A 17,514-nucleotide genomic window follows, 5' to 3' on the forward strand; every position below is an offset into this window, starting at 1 on the left:
CATCTGTAAGAGGCAGAGAAAGATGGCAGAGGAAGAAAAATCAGTACAAAGAAATTGACACTACTCAACGTCACTCAGCTGAACTGCACCGGCACGGTTTTGACAGCTCACGAAAACAGTAAAACCTAGTGAATGGACTTTGTCATGTGAATAGTTTATTGGATTTTACAAATAGTAATTTGGTGCACTGAATTAACTATGGACAATCAATTAAAAAGGCACCCATATACTTTCAGGAGTGCCACATAATCGGACCAATACGACTGATCTATGACTGGGGATTGTATTAGTCATGGAAAAAGGCAGTAGGGAGGTGCTCACTCAATCACTGCTGCAGGGTTTATGTAAGGCAGGGAAATGGAACGGATCATCGCTTTTCAAAATTTCCTATCATGGCCCCGGTGCAAACATGAGGACGACTCACACGTTAGCAGCAGCTTCTGAACACGGTTGTGCACAGGTGAGAACACTCTTTTCCCCCATACAGACTCCAGACCCAGGACCCGCATGGTGGGGACTGTCCCCTGCAGCCCTGCCTGCCTGGGATTCGCTTCGGGCTTTGCCAAGATCTGTCCCTGCTGATGCAAGACAGCAGCCGATTCAAATTGTTGTTTTGTTTTGTTTTGTTTTGAAATCAGTTGTTTGGAATGGTTTGGAATGATCCCTTTCACACACACAGCATCAACCCATCCTACGCTAACCCGAAACCATCTTCCCCTCCTGGCTGTGTGTCGACTGAGAGGTGAACCGGCCGCTCTCATCCGTCGTGCACGACGTGCAGTGGCCTGCACCCCTTGGAGGCCTCTCCTACTGGGGTGTGGTGTGATTTTGTAATATGACAAAGGTAAACTAAGGCCATGGTTCTTAGGTCGTACATCTTGATGAGTCTTGGTCCAAGGCTCCCCGTAGAGAAAGACTTTAAATCCAGGCTTATCGTGTACAGCAAGTCATGCTGGGAGAGGATGCTGGGACCACCACGAGGACGTGTCAGTCCCATTTCCGCAGGAAACAGACCCCGCGTTGGTGATACACATGAGAGGAAAATACCGCGTGAGGTAAAAATGCAGAAGACGCTTTGGAAGCTACCAGACCACCAGGCAAGTCTGACCCAGGTGACAGAGTGAGGGAGAGAAGCTCGGGGCCTCAGTGAGGTCCTGTGTCTCTACGAGCAGGCCTTTATCACCAGCCCCGTGGCAGTCCTTACTGGCTGAGAGGCGGAGCGTGAACGGCCACCCAAGTACAAGGTTAGATTCCAAAGCCTGGCTCAGGGGTCAGATAGTGCGGCTCCCTGTAGCTGGAGGTCAACCAGGACTTTCTCACGGCTGCGGCATGAGACATGGAAGAGAAGGATGCACTCAGCCTGGTCGCCGTGTGGGTGTGGGGAACTCGGAGACAGGGAAGCCCGTGCCCTTCAAAGTTCTCGAATCCTCTGTTGAAGGCTGGGCTATTTACCTGCAGTCCCACTGGTCAGCTGTTTAAGATCCCAGCAGGGGCATGGATTCCACGGCCCGTCCACACCAGCACCGTCCACACGGGGGCTTGCAGGTGGATGGGAGGGCCTGAAATGGCCAACAGGATATGGACAGGGCCCCAACAGAGCCTGCTGCCCTCGCTGCATAGACGTGCTGTTGGAGACCTACCTGGCCTCACTCTGGATCCCTCCCGCAGCATCAAGGCCACTTAGAAGGACCTTCTAAAGACAGAGCACAGTCAGGATTGCTCCGCGTGGCAGTTCTAACAAAGTGAAGATACTGTGCACGTCACACACCCCCTAGCCGCTGACTTTTTCAACAAGATACAGACACCTTAGGATAACCCCCTCTCTTAGCAGCGAAGGAGTTGTATTTATCCCGATCAGAGCCCATCATGAGATTTTAATAGCCCTTTTCCCAATTTCTTTATGAAATGCATTGACTGAGAAGACTATTTAAAAGTTAAAATAACAGGACTAGCCATCAGGGAGATTCAAATAAAAACCATGTTGAGATACCACCTTACAGCAGTCAGAATGGCCAAAATAACAAGACAGGAAACAACGTGTGTTGGAGAAGATGTGGAGAAAGGGGAAGCCTCTTACACTGTTGGTGGGAATGCAAGTGGTGCAGCCACTTTGGAAAACAGTGTGGAGATTCCTTAAGAGATTAAAAATAGAGTTTCCCTATGACCCTGCCATTGCACTACTGGGTATTTACCCCAAAGATACAGATGTGGTGAAAAGAAGGGCCATCTGTACCCCAGTGTTCATAATAGCAATGTCCACAATAGCCAAACTGGAAAGAGTAGGATGCCCTTCAACAGACGAATGGATAAGGAAGATGTGGTCCATATATACTATGGAGTATGATGCCTCCATCAGAAAGGACGAATACTCAACTTTTGCATCAACATGGACGGAAGAGGTTACATGGAGTCAGATAAGCAGAGAGAGTCAATTATCATATAGTTTCACTTACTTGTGGAGCATAAGGAATAACATGGAGGATATTAGGAGAAGAAAAGGAAAAGTGAATTGGGAGAAATTCGAAGTGGGGGGGATGAACTATGAGAGACTATGGACTCCGAGAAACAAAATGAGGGTTTTGGGGGGTGGGGGGATGGGTGAGCCCTGTAGTGGGTATTCAGGAGGCCACGGATTGCATGGAGCCCTGGGTGTCGTACATAAACAGTGAATCTTGGAACACTGCATCAAAACCTAATGATGTATTTTATGGTGACTGACATAACACAATAAAAATTTTAAAAAAGAAACTTAAAATAAATAGCAGTGCTATCAGTTGGGAAGATCCAACACACCTGGAGTGAGAAAACAAGGTCAGGACAGCTAAGGCTTCAAGAGGAGCAGAGCCAGCATCCCGGGAAGCCCAGGGAGCCCCGAGAGCCAGTGTGGGACACACTCCAGGCACGCGTCACGGGGCGATGGCAGGAGTCTCCCCTCAAGAATGGATTCTGGACAGCGGGTGTTTACAACAGCTTCGAACTGGTAGGCACTGTTTGCCAAAAGCAATTGTGGATGCTTCACAGCTGGCCCAGGGTTATACAATCAGCTGGTTTTTAAGAGATGGCCGATGGCGCTAAAGTGACCAAACAACAGGTGCGGCTGGACGGACCTGCAGGGACATGTACGCGGCGTACATGCAAATGTCTGAGCAGCACACACAGTTCCTAGGGGCACAGAACTTTCAGACTATGTACCTAGAGGGGCTGGAAATGGTCTTACGACATTATGGAATTTAGGAGTGTTCCAGAACTGCCCTTGATGCGAGGGACAATTGTGCTTGGTAGGAGTGATCTGCAGAAACTTCAGCTCCACAGAATGCCCATGGATAAGGTCAGCAGGTAAATACTAATGAATGTTAGAACTAAATTAATCATGAAACGGGGGCTGTTCACCATAGGAAATCCTTCAGTACCTGAATGCATTTCCCTCAGTCCTGCTTCCAGACTGAAGAGAAAGAATGATCTACAGTAAGTTCACTTCACTCTTCCCTCAGACCCAGGGCTGAAGGTGAGATGCTCAGCATTTTAGTCACACATTAAAAATGTCCCTGGCTTGTGTTCCTGCCTTCCTCTGCTATAAAGTCTGAATTGGCATCACATGTGGTTAAACACGAACTACCCCATTTTTCTGAAAAAGATTATTATAGATATGACTTTTAGTCAATAGAAATACAAGGCACAAAATGTAACTTTTTTGTTGTTCTGCAGCCTTCTTAGTAGGGTGTGAAGAAGGGACAGCTGAAAGACACTGGGCCATCAGGGAATCGCCATTCTCACCCGATAGACCAACTCACAGTGTTGGTCACCCAACAGTGACATTAGAACTTCTTCTTTGGAGCAAGTTAGCGGAAATCGGAGTCTGCCTCCCTTAGATACCAACGATCAGCACTTGTATTTTTTTTTTTTTAAGATTTTTATTTATTGGACAGAGAGAGAGAGAGATCACAAATAGGCAGAGCAGCAGGCGGTGGGGGGGGGGGGAGCAGGCTCCCCGCTGAGCACCCAGGACCCTGAGATCATGACCTGAGCTGAAGGCAGACACTTAATCCACTGAGCCACCCAGGCGCCCCAGCACTTGTGAGTTTTTATATTTGTAATTGAAGTTATAGAAAGAGCAAAATATACAATTGCTAAGCCAAGAAACAGCTGAACGGAGCCCATAATGTGCCGCTGAGTTTAGCTTGGCAAAACCTAGATCATATTTGACTTGCCGATTTCCTCATTCCTGGTGGGAAGGGAGTGGGGAAATATGGCCGAATTGTTCAGCCTTTGCTTTGGAGAACTCCTCTATCACACTAATCTGGGTGGTCGGTGTTTGCTGACTTGAGGGCCATTAGGAGACGAGAAGACACTCAGGGCATGGGGAAGGCAGCTACCACCTGCCGAGCAGCAAGTGCACAGCCAGCAGTTGGGGGGGGGGGGAATCAGAAAGCTTCCGCTCGTCTCCCTCCTACTTGCTTCTTGGAGCCTGACACTGTGGGATCTAATGCACAGCATTGTTTGTCCAGGACTGAAAGACGGAGCGCTCAGAAATATTGCCAGATCTGTAAGCTCGGAATTCTGGTGCCAAAAAACGATGCCATATTGGTAAAGCTGACCATGCTACCTTGCATCTCTAGCCTTGATATTAATGGTTCAAAAAATCATGCTGTGGATTACAGTTGGCTGCTTCTGGAATGCTCCCGAAGATCCCACTGGAAGCGCGATGTGCATTACAAAGTGGCAGAACCCCTTGCGAGAGCACAGGCTGCAGTTAAGCCCGAACAGGAGAGGTTTTCTAATGTTACCTAATAAGCTCGGTTATTTAGCTAAAGGGATTTCTGAGCCGTGTGGAAGGTACCACCAGGGTTTTCTTGCTACTCACAGTATAACAGGAGAGAGAGAGAGAGAAATTGAGGGAGTGATTATTAAACAAGAAGGAAACTGGAAAACGTAGACGAAAGAGAAACACACTTTGCGTTTCAGCAGCAGTAAGCAAAGAGCTTCGTAGCCACCGTTCCCAGCCTCTCTGCTTCCCAGCCTCCCAAAAAGAAACACCTGAACACACTGAAAGTCACTGACGTTTCTTGGAAACACAAAACAGCTGAGGCCCCAGCGCACAGCGCCCTGGGAATCTGTAGAGAAGGATGGCCGCGCGGGCCTGGGGCAGAAGCCCTGCGGTCACAGGGAGGAAGAGGTCAGTGGCTTTGATGAACGGCTGGAGGCGAGAGTGGAGTAGCCTGCGGACGAGAAACTCCCTGGGCCATGCATGCTCTCAGGATGGCCACACTTTTTTCTACTTGCAGAAAAGATGGAGTGAACAACAGTGTCTGTGAGTTAATAAGACGACTTTGCGATCTCAGTGTCTTCACCTGGAGTTTGGCCCTATTATGTCTGCCTCAGAGATTTAAAATACATTTAAAATGAATCTTCCCAAAGCATTAGGCCAGGGAGTGCCAAGCCGTGATTCGGGCAGCCTCTGCTTCACCTCCGGCTCGGTTCACCACCTCACACAGGGGCCCCCCAAACCAGCCTTCCCATTCCTAGGACAGAAATATCCTCAGACGCTCTTGAACTTCTTGGCGGCGGGCAAAAATCATGAAAGAGGATAATGCATTTTATCAAATGTACGTTATTCCTAGTTGGGTGCGGGGGTCCAGAAGAAATAGGGCACGGTCAGCCTGAGAGTGAAACCTTTTTTCTCTCAAAGGGGGCTTCTGTTAGGAAGCCAGCAGGGCGGGAGGAGTGAGGCTCTCACCGGGCCGGGGTCAGGGACGCCAACTCCTACCCGCACTTAGTGGATGATGAAACCGAGGCTGTGGGGCGGACAAACACTGAAATGTGCGGCTCGATTTTCCATCCAGACTATTCAAGCTGAAACAGCTCTCTCTCTGGACACATCCAGAAAACAACAACAGAAAAAAGCCAACAAGATTTGGCTAAATAAGACGGTTGCGTTCTAATGGGCTCCTGGTCCACTATTCAGACTGGAGAGTCTAGAATGTTGCATTGCGGTCTTCATGGAGCAATTGCTCTTCCCTGATTTGTTTACCTTGGTTCCCAAGGGCCAGTTTTCCACCTCTATCCCAATGCTGCCTGATTAGACCATGACTTCACAGGCGCCGAAGGAAGAGAGAGCGAGAGAGAGACAGGAGACGGAGACGGAGAGAGGACCTTGGCGCGCGGCAAAGACCCGGGCTGCGGAGGGGCGTGCGCGCCCGGGGCTCCCGCCCCCGACCCGGCCCAGGTGCAGCTGCCCGGGCGGCGCCCGCCGCGCCCGCCCAGGGAAGCTCCGGAGCCGGCGGGGACCGAGCCAGGCGGCCGGGTGCCTGCCCCCTCCGCTCCCGGCCTCCGCCTGAGCGGTGGCGCCTGGCAGAGCCTCGCGTGCCACCTCCCGACCAGCCCGGGAAGACTTGGCTACGGGGCGGGCGCAGGAGCGCGGGCGGGAGCGGGCGGCGGCCCTCGGAGGGGCCGGGCGCGCGGGGCGGGCGGCTGCGGCCGGAGCGCGAGGGCCGCGCGGACGCCAACCCGAGTGGCCCGTCGCCGAGGCTCCGCCCGGGGGGCGTCAGGGCGTGCGACAGCCACGCTCCCGCGGTCCCGCCCCCTCTTGCCGGACACGTACCTCCGCACCCCTGCTCAGAGCGCCCGTGGGTCCGCTCGGCCTCCTGGTCCGGAGTCCTGGACTGCTGCCCGGGGAAAGCTGCGCCCGGCGGAGCGCCCCGCAGCCCCCCGCTCCCTCCGGGCTCCCCGCGGCTGCCTCTCCTGTGCGGCTCGGGGCCGCGGGCGTCGGCGTCCCGCGCGCGCAGCCCCGCGGACACCTGCGGCCGGAGGACTCGCCGCCTGCGCCCGACGCGGCTGGAGGGCAGGACCCCCGCGCCGCCCGAAGACGCGCCCCGCGCCGCCCTCCGAGCCAGGGAAGTTTTGAAGGTGGAGCTGCGGGTCCCCAACTTCCCCCGGACATGAATCAAACAGCGGGAGCCTCCAATAACGTCAGGTGCCCCCCGGGGAAGGGCCACAAGGTAAGGGACCGCGACGGAGGCGCTCTAGGGAGACGCGGAGCGCGGAGCGCGGGCGAGCAGGACCCTCGCGGGTTTTGCGGATTGCGGGCTTGGGGTCCCTCTGCATCCCGGCCGCTGGCGGGAGGGGGAAATGGTCCTTGAGTCAAGGCGGCCGGCGAGAACAGGTGGTGCGTCCTAGACTGGAGTCCACAGTCCGGCGGGCCAGTGCACCTGCCTGGGCTCCCCCGGGCCTGGAGAGCCTTGGGCGCCGGCCCGGGGCTCCGTGGGCTCGCTGGCACATGCGAGATTCCCCCCAGATTGCCGAGTTTTGGAGGGCAGGAAAGCTCAGCGGCGGGAGGCCGGGTCGTGGGAATCAGAATGGGGACCCTCGGGCTAGAGCTTGCTGAAGAGCCCTTCCCAGGCAGAGCTTTGGGCTCTGCAAGGCTCGCGCTCTCCTAGGTGTCACCGGCACGTGCTTAATTAACTTTAATGGGCCACGCGTGCCTGGAATGATTTCCAGGAAATTACTGATGGTCTGAGAAGGGAGCCCAGGCAGCGGTGAGGGACTGCTGCTGAACCTCCAGGCTAGCCCAGAGTGTGTAGGGACAAGACTTTGGAGACGTGTGCTTGCACAGGCAGAGAAACAGACGGTCCCAGAGGGCCCCTGTTCCACACGGGGCATGTGTGCAGCACAGCCGGCTTGGCCATGGCCAATAGGACTCTTCTTCTCCCCGGAGGCTCACCTCAGGTTGCAGTCAGTTTGCAAGGAAATTCTGTAGGAAAGCCGTGCAGCCATCCGTGTGTTAGTGGACAGCACTTGTAAAATATTTTCGAGTATTTCGAAATAAAACAAACAAACAAACAAAAAACAGCCAAAAGAAGGCAAGCACTTTGGATCTTAGATATGATCCTGGGCATCTATGCTCTGGTCTTTTGCAGACACACGTGATTGTCAGCACGTTCATAGAAGACGGTTGCATTTGTCCAACGTTTTGCGTAGGTGGAGTTGGATTTAGGGTTGATACTGGATTCATCTGGTGGAAGGAACCCTTGGTCTGTTGAGTTATGTGAGGTGAGGCTTTGGACTGAGGCCTTTGTATCAGCTGAGGGATAGTCAGCGCGCTCCCCTCCAGTCAGGTCTGGGTGAAATATTTTCAATTTTTCAATCAGCAGGCTGTATCTCTGATCTCCTTGCTCATTAACTATGATTCGAGCACTTAGACTTTTCACATTTACTTTATTTAATATCCGTAGGAAATGTCTTTTTAATATGTATTTGCTGATATTATAAGATTTTAAATTAAAAATAATAAAGTTTCACGCATCCGTGAGTATGTGGTAGAGACATCTGTGGAGTTCAGAAGATCATTCAATAATTTCTTTTAGAAAGTGCCTTGGGTTCCAGTGTTAAAGTGGCTTCTTGGCAGAATTGGCCTGCAGGGTATTGACACCAGGAAAACTTTCTGGGAAGTGTTCAACACTGGGAAGGGGGCAACAGTTCAGAAGGTACTAGGGAACCTGTTCATCATGAGCATGGACCTAGCAGGTGTTCAACGAATGCATAGTCCATTTAATTACACTGATTTGGTGAAGTCACTCCGTAAACAAACACGGTACACTCTGATTAAATTCCAAGAGCTGAGAATCCAAATATAAACTTAGAGATTGCCTTCATGGTCTACAACAAGCTCTGGTCATACCCACCTCGTGCTTTAACATTTTTGATGGTCTCTGTTGCCACAGTGAGATAATTACTGTCCCTCTGCTGGAAGGAAGACGTTCCAATCCCCTTCCTTGAAGAAGAGTCCACTGGTGCTGTAGAAAGCCCTGGGAGTCGTCGATGTGTGTGCCTCCTGGTGTGCAGGAGTCGGTGTGGGGATGTGGGGGTGCTGGAGAGGGAATCCTGGGAGGCGAGCGAGTGAGCATGGGGTGAACGAGGCACACACAGCACAGGAGGGCGTGGGCAGCCGACACCGGAAAGTATAAGACACAACACGTGAGGCTTAGGTAATGGTGGTTTTTGATGCAACATAGAACTCAGTAATACAGGTTTATTTCATCAGGAGATTGGAATAAGCCTGTTCCCATTTTACATGGGGGGTTCCCTGTGGGAGACTTTCAGGGAAGAAGGGCCTCCCCCTCTGAGAAGGGTCACTGGCCCCACATGCATGGTGTCTCTCCCGCTGGGCGACCACGGTGACCGCCGTTGGTATTTGACACATTATGATGATTCGTTCTTCGGAAGCATCGACTGTCTTTGTGATTTCTGGTGGCTCCTGGGTGGTTGGGTTTAGCCATCACTGCTGGTGGAGGGGGTGGTCAGGGGCCCACTGTTATAGCTGCCAAGGATCACAGCGGTAGCCACGCCCCCTGGGGTCCCCCGAGATGGTCAGGAGCAGACGCTCCCAGAAGGTTATTCCAGAAGTTATGGTCACGTGGGCTTGGGATAGAAAACCGTCCCTGTGGGATGACACACTCGTGTCTGCCACGTTGGTCTGGCGTTGGGCGCAGTGACCGCTGTTCCCCAAGTGCTAGTCAAGCTCTGGCCAACGCCTCGGGCTGTTCTGGAAATACCTGAGACCTCGCAGTTGGAATTCACCTGCAGGCCGATGGCGCAGCCCACGTGGAGTAGTTCCCCAGTGGCAGGCTCTGTGTCCAGAGGGCCTTGCTGGCTTTTGCCGATGTTCGGAGTATGATACTTTCTAGAAATTTATGAATTGTCTCCCTCTCTTCCTTCCTCCCCCCTACCCCCTCCCTTCCTTCCCGATACAAACTGGCATACAGTTTGTGAAACTAATTATATAGAAATACGTATCTGAAGGAAGAAGATAGCAAGGAAATCTACCGAACTATTCAATGTGATTAACTTGGAATAAGGAGAAAAAATGACTCTCATTTTTACTGCATTTTCCACTGAAGTTTTCGACAGTCATGGCATTTTGTGGGTTTTGGGTTTTTTTGAGTGCTTAATGGATATATTTTGTGATAATATCACTAAACAATATGAGTGTTTCAAATTCTGGTTTTGAAAAGTTATGTACCATTGTACAGTGATTTATCCAAATCCAATATAACCTTGGTAAAAAGAAGAGCGGCCATTTTATTATTTACACAAAATGTTTGCCTTTCTCTTTTCATATTCTAAAAGATACTAAAGTCTTCCATGGTGAAAAGGTGTTGGTTACTCAGGATTGCAGAATAGACCGTTTAAACTTCAATACGCGGTGGTTCACGTATTCCAGAATTATTCTTGAATCTGTTGTTTTCAAAACACGTTACCATGAAATCTCTTCCCGAGCTGGTAACTTACTGCCTCACCAGCGGGAATACTTCTCTTCATCACCTTCTGAAGTGGAAAAGTGAGGTGCATAAAAGCCATTGCTCCTGCCACAGGGTAAATTACAGCTTTAAGGTCATGCATATTTGGAGGAAAATACACTTTCATATTTAAAACATGTATTTACTGATAACCCCGTGGTGCTTTCACTTTGATTGTTTCCCTGGAGGCAGGTGAGGGAGTGTGTCACCCGGAGGACGTGATCCCGGGCTGACCCAGAGGCGGCCCCCTCCCCCTAAGCCTGGAATGTTCCTGCTGATTCCTAGGTCTAGGCCTTGAGAGAGGAAGGTGTCCTTGAGACCCTCAGAGGTTGTAGGTGATGCTGCCACCTGTGGGGTTCCGGCGGGAGGGTGTGAGCGGTGGTCTGTGGTGTGAGCCCCCTTGCGCACCTCCCCTGCTCCCCTCACCGGCCACCCTCTGGACTGGTCTTTCCTCCCTCTAGTCCGTTCCCTGCCCTCCGAGTGTGGGGCCTGGGGGTGGGGGGTGCGGTTTACGATGACACCCGGGAAGCTCCTAAGATTTCCAACTAACAATAATCAAGTATTTTATGTTCTTTCTGATGAATTTGATTTTCCACCCCCACTTACTTCTACCTCCTACTGCTAGTGTTTCACTCACTGCGGGGCCGGGGATAGCAGACATTTGGCCTGTGGGCTCGGTTTGGCTTGGGTCTCTGTCATGGTTCCTTTAGGATGTTAAAAAAAAAAAAAAAAAAAGATTATTACCTGAGCCATTTTAGTTCAATAGGAATGCATTTTTTGGTGAAGTCATCGTGGCCAGACCCTCCTGCATTTTCACTCTGCCTTCGTGATGAAAGGTATGTTTTTCTGGTTCTAGAACCCCGAGTTGATCAGACTTCGGTTTCTCTCTCAGTACCTTCAAGACGGAGTCTCACCGAAGTCCGGTGTTGATTCCCGCCCCCCCCCCCCCCCCCCCCCGAGAAGTGAGCTGTCATTTGAGTCATCAGTCCTTGAATCACCTGGGCCACGAGATTTTCCCTTTATCTTTGGTTTCTGGCGTCTGGGGGTTGGCTGCCTTGATGTGCTATTCTCCGTGTCAGTCTTGCTGAGTTTTCGTAGACCGTCTTGGATCATTAGATGCACCGCGTGTGGTGACATCAGGTGTCTCTTCTGTCCTGCTCGTAAGCTGTTGGGGAGACAGTGATGCGCAGTCAGACGCGTTGGTCCTGCGGGTCTGAGACGCCGCTGCGTCCACACTTGTCTTCCCCTGTCTTCCTTGCGTGTGCTCATTGCTGTGTCCGTCTCCTCGAGTTCCCTTCCCCTGGCTTCTCCATCCGACTTTGGGCACAGCCAGATGTTTATTTCCGATGTTGTGTTTTTAATGCTAGAAAATTTACTTTGTCTTTTCTTAATAGTTTCCATTTTCCCCACTGGGATTACAGACTTTCCCTTTATTAGAAATACTTTTTCCCTGTACATAACCGGTCTCATGACAATAAATAATTTTTTTAAAAGATTTTATTTATTTATTTGAGGGAGAATGAACACAATCACAGAGGCAGAGGGGGAAGCCGACTCCCCGCTGAGCAGGGCGCCCAACCTGGAGCTCGATCCCGGGACCCGGCGATCATGACCGGAGCCGAAGGCACTCGCTTCACTGAGCCCCCCAAGCGTGCTGACAGTAGCGGGTTTGAGATCTGTGTCCTCTTGTTCTGGCGTCTGGGTCATCTCCGGACTGGTCTGGGTTGGTTGTGCCTCTTTCTTGAGAGTGGGTCACATTTGCATCTCTTTGTCTGTCGACCGACCGTGAATTTTATCATGGGCATTGCTCCTGTTGAATGCAGGGGTTCTGCTGTGTTTCTCTCAAGATTGTTTATTAATGTTGTGTGAGCCGGTGAGGGAGAGGGGCGATTTGCATGTGAGTTTTGTTCTCTTATCCTCGATTAGGCCTCCTGGACTCTCCCCACAGCTTGGGTAGCTCAGGAGGGCCCCAGAGACGTGGGCACTGTTTGTACACAGAACGTCAGGCTCTCTTACTGATGCCCTGCATTCCACATTCTAGAGTTTGGGGTAGTTGCCTCACACTCCGCCCCCTCCAGAATCTGCTCATGTGGGCTGTTCTCCGGTTGTGAGATTGTTCTGTATTTCGCACAGACATCTACGTGCGGTGGCGGCTTTGACTCGACCCATCTTCTTCCTCCGTCAGTTCAGTGGGCAGCTTCGGATTCGGTGGTTGGGTGTTTCACTCCCTTTGGCCTTAGAACGAATGACATCAGGTTCCTAGGATAACACAACAGTCGCTAGACTTACTCCTCACTTCAGTTTCCTAAATCTTTAGTTCAAAATATAACGTCCCTCTGCATTTCGAGACTGACTACATCCAGGAAGCAAGGGTCAGCCCAGGTGGGACCTCCCGACCTTGCTTTGACCTTCAGCCTCCTTCTGACCAGGACTCTGTGACATCGGTGCCCCTCTCTTTCCCACCATTCCCAGTCTTCCGTCTCCTCCGGGCGAGCTGTTCTTCCTTCCCCTGGGCGTCACAGTCTCTAAACTTCCCCTGTTGCTAAAGCGGTCTGAGAGCTCGGCAGGTTCTCTTTCTCCCGAGGCCTTTTCTACCCCTGCTCTGGGCTGTCTCCCCGTCCTTCCCACACTGCCCTGTCCTCCTGACTAGGACAGCCGAGGCAGTTCCTCCCCTCCCACACTCTTCCTCGGTTGGATCCTCTCTGGAATTAAGCAGCCGCCTCCTCATTTTCACGGGTTAAGGGATTCTCCTCTGGATTTTGGGATGCAGCTTAGTCACCGGCTCCCCCTCTGTGAGAAGCTTTCCCTGAACAATGAGTTCAGCCACGGCCCCACAAGCTGCTGAGGACATAAGGGTCATGCCTGGTGTGTCCTTCCACGTGTCCTCCGTCACCCATCAGTGCAGACCCCGCAGACCCCCAGCCCCGCGCCGCCAGCCAGGCCATCAGAACTTAAGATTCCGCTCCAGTGGGTTTCCATCTTGATTCATGGTTGTCTGACTCACTCCTCAGTGTGTCTTTTTGGGTTGAATCAGTGTCAGACCTTTCCACCTGCTCTCATCCCCGTACCTACCTGTTCTGAGCCTCCCCAGCTTCCCTAATCCCGACCACGGACACCTGTGCTCTCCCGTGGCAGCGCCCGGGTCCTGGGACACGTGGTCCTCCGGGCCTCATACGTAATATTTTAAAACAGGATCTAGCTTCAGAGGTCATTTTGTTCTGTCCTTTCATTTCCTGAAAACTGAGCTCCAGCGGAATACGCGCGTTAACGAGACAGCCGGGACACGACTCTCCCTCCTTCCCTGGTTCCCGGTCCCCGGTGCCTCCTGTCACCCTGGGCTCTTCCATGCTCTGACTCCGTCGGACCACAGATTGGGGGTCCCGTCTTCTGTACACTTGCACATCACGCAGGCCAGCGACTCAGCCGAGAGGGCCCTTCACTGGTATTTAATGTGACTAAGAGCACGTCCTGGTCACAGCTTGTCTCACTCACCTGAGCCCTTCATGCTCAACAGGGGCTTACTTGTTTGGTCCTCATTTTGGAAAGAAATAGGAAAGGGAACCCATATGAATTTAAAAAAATGTAGATTCTTTTTACTACCCAGAACCGAAATCATTCCAAAGAACTTGAGAATATTTAATATAATGCGTAAAACACAAATTGCTTTAATGACTTCCAGGATATTAGTGAAAACCTATTTATGTTATTTTGGTTTTACATTCTATTGATTAAAAAAAATACAATTGTCTTCGTTTTTTTTCTCAGTAAAATACATAAAACGAATATAAGCTCATGTGTCAGTTAAATTTCCAGGAATAGAGGGCAGTAAGTGAGTAAGTAATTGCTTTTCCGGTTTAACTTGCTGGATTACTTCTTTTGAAGTCAAAAGCTGTTCCTCAAATGCTGTGTTGTAATTATCTCACATCTTGTACCTTGTGAAGGAAATAGACTGATTGGAATTTCATAGACCCCTACCCTGATCTTATTTTTAAGTGCCCAGATTATCTGCATGTGGTTAGCAGAGATGGGCAGAAACTCCCCAGCTCCATGGTGGTCCTGTCCCCACATCCGTAGGGTCTGAGGGGGTCGGCACTGGCTTCATTCCACATGTAATGTGCATGTCCTTTCAATGTCTCTGTCTGTTTTAGGAACATTGCAAATGCAGTATTAAGAGATCATAAGATGTTTAGGCGTTGCTGTCTAATTACAAATTGTATCTGGCATAATGTGGACACAGCAGAACAAGTTCGCATCTTTTATAAAGTAAAAAAGATGAAGATGTGCTGGGCCCGTGTTAAAATAGTTTGAATATGTGAGTTAAATATGTGAGTTAAAATGTGGGAAAGCCCATCTGGTGGAGAATTGTTTATTGAGGTAGCGAGAGTGTAAGGTCTCAGTAGACAGGATCTGAGAATTAGCTGAACTGTGCCTTCTGTTTGGGTTGAGTCTCTGGGCCTTCCCCCGCCCCAACACCCTCCATCCCTCTCTGAAAACTAAGCCTCAAACCCCCGTCCGCCTCTTCCCTGCTGATGTTCCAACCTGAAAACAAGCCGTAGGCAGAGTGAGTGCCATTATGAAGGCGTTCCAGGGCATAGATATCAGAACCAATTCTGTAATAAAATGTGCTTAATGTAAACCCTAAGCCAGGGGAGTCCTTCACACTTTAGTATGAAATGGACACATATTGTGCTTATCTGACATAAACTTTCAACCTGAAGATGGAGGTACTGTATGAAATCAGGGGACAGTCATCAATTTGTATGCCATTCTCCCCTACTTGTCGTAACTTTTTCGTGACTATTATCGTATCTCATGACAGCTGCTGAAGTAGATGGGCATGTTTTTAGTCCTCTATTTTTTAACTGAAGAAACGGGGCTACGCGACTACATGCAAGTCACTTCCAGTCACTGGGCTAGTAAAACAGAAAAGGTTTTTGAACTGAAAATGTGTCAATAATGAATAGTATTGAATCTTTTATTCAGTAAGCTGCAACCCGTGCTTCTTTCAGCCTATCTATTAGTTTCCTCGATGCTAAGTGTTATTTATGTGTTTTGTAAGCATTGGACTTCTTCCTATGAAGACTTAGATAGACGGGGTCATCACAGATGGGACAGGAAGCCACAGAATGAGACACCCAGGGTGCTAAAGCAGGAATAAAGCCAGATTTGGGATCGTGGTCAGAGAACAGAGTAGTCAGTTCAGGTTCACTGGGGACTACTTCCCACAGACTCATTCCCTCCTGTTCTCGTTATGTCCCTAAGGTATAGAAATAGCCTGCAAACTAAAGGCTTCATGCAACGGAATTTTTCTGCTGCCCCAAGTGATAACCACGATCCTTGCTAACCAAGCAACCCATCGACCTACCATGTAGCATTTGCTATATTTACTTCTGATGATTTTTTTTTTTTTTAAGATTTTATTCATTTACTTGATAGCGCAAGAGAGGGAACACAAGCAGGGGGAGTGGGAGAGAGAGAAGCAGACTCCCTGCCGAGCAGGGAGCCTGAGGCGGGGCTCCATCCCAGGACCCTGAAGCTGAGCTGAAGTCAGATGTTTAAGGACGGAGCCACCCAGGCATCCCCCAACCCTGGTGACCTCTATTTGTGACCACTGGGAGTAGATTCTAGTGTCTTCCAGTATCCGGCCCCTGCAGCTTAGCATTGTGTGATAGAAGCCTGAGAAATCACAAAGAGGGACGCGACCCGAAAGCGACAGATATAAAGCAAAGCTTGTCTCCTTCCACTCCGCTCCGGCTCTTGGAGTCTGCAACGTTTCTTCCTTAATTCATTCCTCGGCCGCCAGTTGCAGGTCCCTGGAATGGAGATGGGGTTCCTTGCCTCACGGGCCATTTCTCTTCTACAAGAAAGGCCCTGCCCACAGCCTTGCCTCTCCTGCTTGGACGCCGGACTCTGCCTCCCCCGGATCCAGCCCATCGGACCAGGGTTAACCTCGGGCCCAGCGGGAGGAAATCCACAGGCGGAGCCGGGCCAGCCCAACAGTGTCTTTGGAAATTTGAACCAAGAGATGCAGAGATAGTGGCAGAGGACGGAGGGCACGCTGGCCGCCCTGGATGGTCGCGGGAAGCCGGGGGTGACCGCGGAGAGAAAGCGAGGGCTGGGGGCGAGCGTGGGTCAGAGATGAGGGGCCCTGAGCCCGCTGACTCCCACCTCGACTCGACTCTCACTCCGCTTCACCCGGAGCCCGTCTCTGCTTCCTTTGACTTCCCAGCAGCGCCTCCCTGTTCTGAGACGCAGCGCTCTGGCTGACCGACAGGGACGAAGAGACATCCTTAATGACTAGCGAGGTTTCCTGCGTTCGTTCTCCTTCCCCATGTCCACCATCGAAAACCTTTTCTTTTTCTTTCTTTTTTCTTTTTTTGTTGAACAGATTTCTGGTAAGCTTTTTTGCATTTGAACTTCATATCCCAAAAGGAATAAGTGAGAATTAAAAAAAAAAAAAAAAAAAAAAAAAAAAAAAAAAAAAGTCCCTGAATTGCTTTCTGAGCAGGAGGGGAGTGATGGCTCCCTTCCAGGTTATTATTGGACAGAGCTCGCCAGAGCTGAATTTATCAGAAAAATGGAGGGTATCTGTGAGGCTTTGTGGCAAGAGATAAAAGGGAACAAGACAAAAAAGATGATGTTGCTGGCGGCCAGGAGATATACTTTGGGGAACAGAATAGAAATGTTGCCGGGTTGGATCTGGCCTTTCAGAGAAGTGTCAATAAAAACTTTTTGGGTTCACTAGTGTGTTATTTGGCTGCATCTGGGGTTTTGTGGCCACTGGAATTGGGTAGCGGGATGGAACATTAACTACAGGTTCAAGAGAGGGGCGGGGCAAAGCTCCCCCACTCCAGGGGAGCTCCAAGAATTCTGCTTACATGCATAATGCCTTTGTTTGTGGTTGTTTTGTTTTGTTAATTTGAGCTACATTCTATGGGTTTCCACTCTTCCCCTGCAACCAAATGAGCTCCAAGAAATGTGCTGTATAATACTGAAGCACCTGGAGGCTTCGGGAAGCCTTAGGCTTGAACCCCACCTTCTCCCCAATGAGTTTCTCAGTGTTAGGCCCCAGTGTTAGACTCACAGGGCCATTGTGAAACACCCTTGTTTTTTCTCCTCCATCTGGGCCTTGGAAAGGAATCTTCAGCTGGCTGGGTCTGTCCCCGGATTGGGAGGACATCGTAGCCCATCCTATTCCATTCCGTTACAGACAGTCTGATTT

The 17,514-nt window shown here is 50.6% G+C and overlaps 1 protein-coding gene across 1 annotated transcript in view; it reads left to right on the forward strand.

Moving 5' to 3' along the window:
- The first annotated feature begins 6,873 nt into the window (after positions 1 to 6,873).
- The window catches only part of DPP6 (dipeptidyl peptidase like 6), an 848,700-nt gene continuing 838,059 nt past the window's right edge, over positions 6,874 to 17,514 (forward strand). Inside the window, exon 1 of the mRNA XM_059172341.1 lies at positions 6,874 to 6,995. Within this exon, the coding sequence (XP_059028324.1) occupies positions 6,936 to 6,995 (60 nt within the window). The 5' untranslated portion in view covers positions 6,874 to 6,935. The remainder of the gene's footprint in view (positions 6,996 to 17,514) is intronic.

The sequence above is a fragment of the Mustela lutreola genome, chromosome 4 (assembly GCF_030435805.1).
Source record: "Mustela lutreola isolate mMusLut2 chromosome 4, mMusLut2.pri, whole genome shotgun sequence".
NCBI lineage: Eukaryota > Metazoa > Chordata > Mammalia > Carnivora > Mustelidae > Mustela > Mustela lutreola.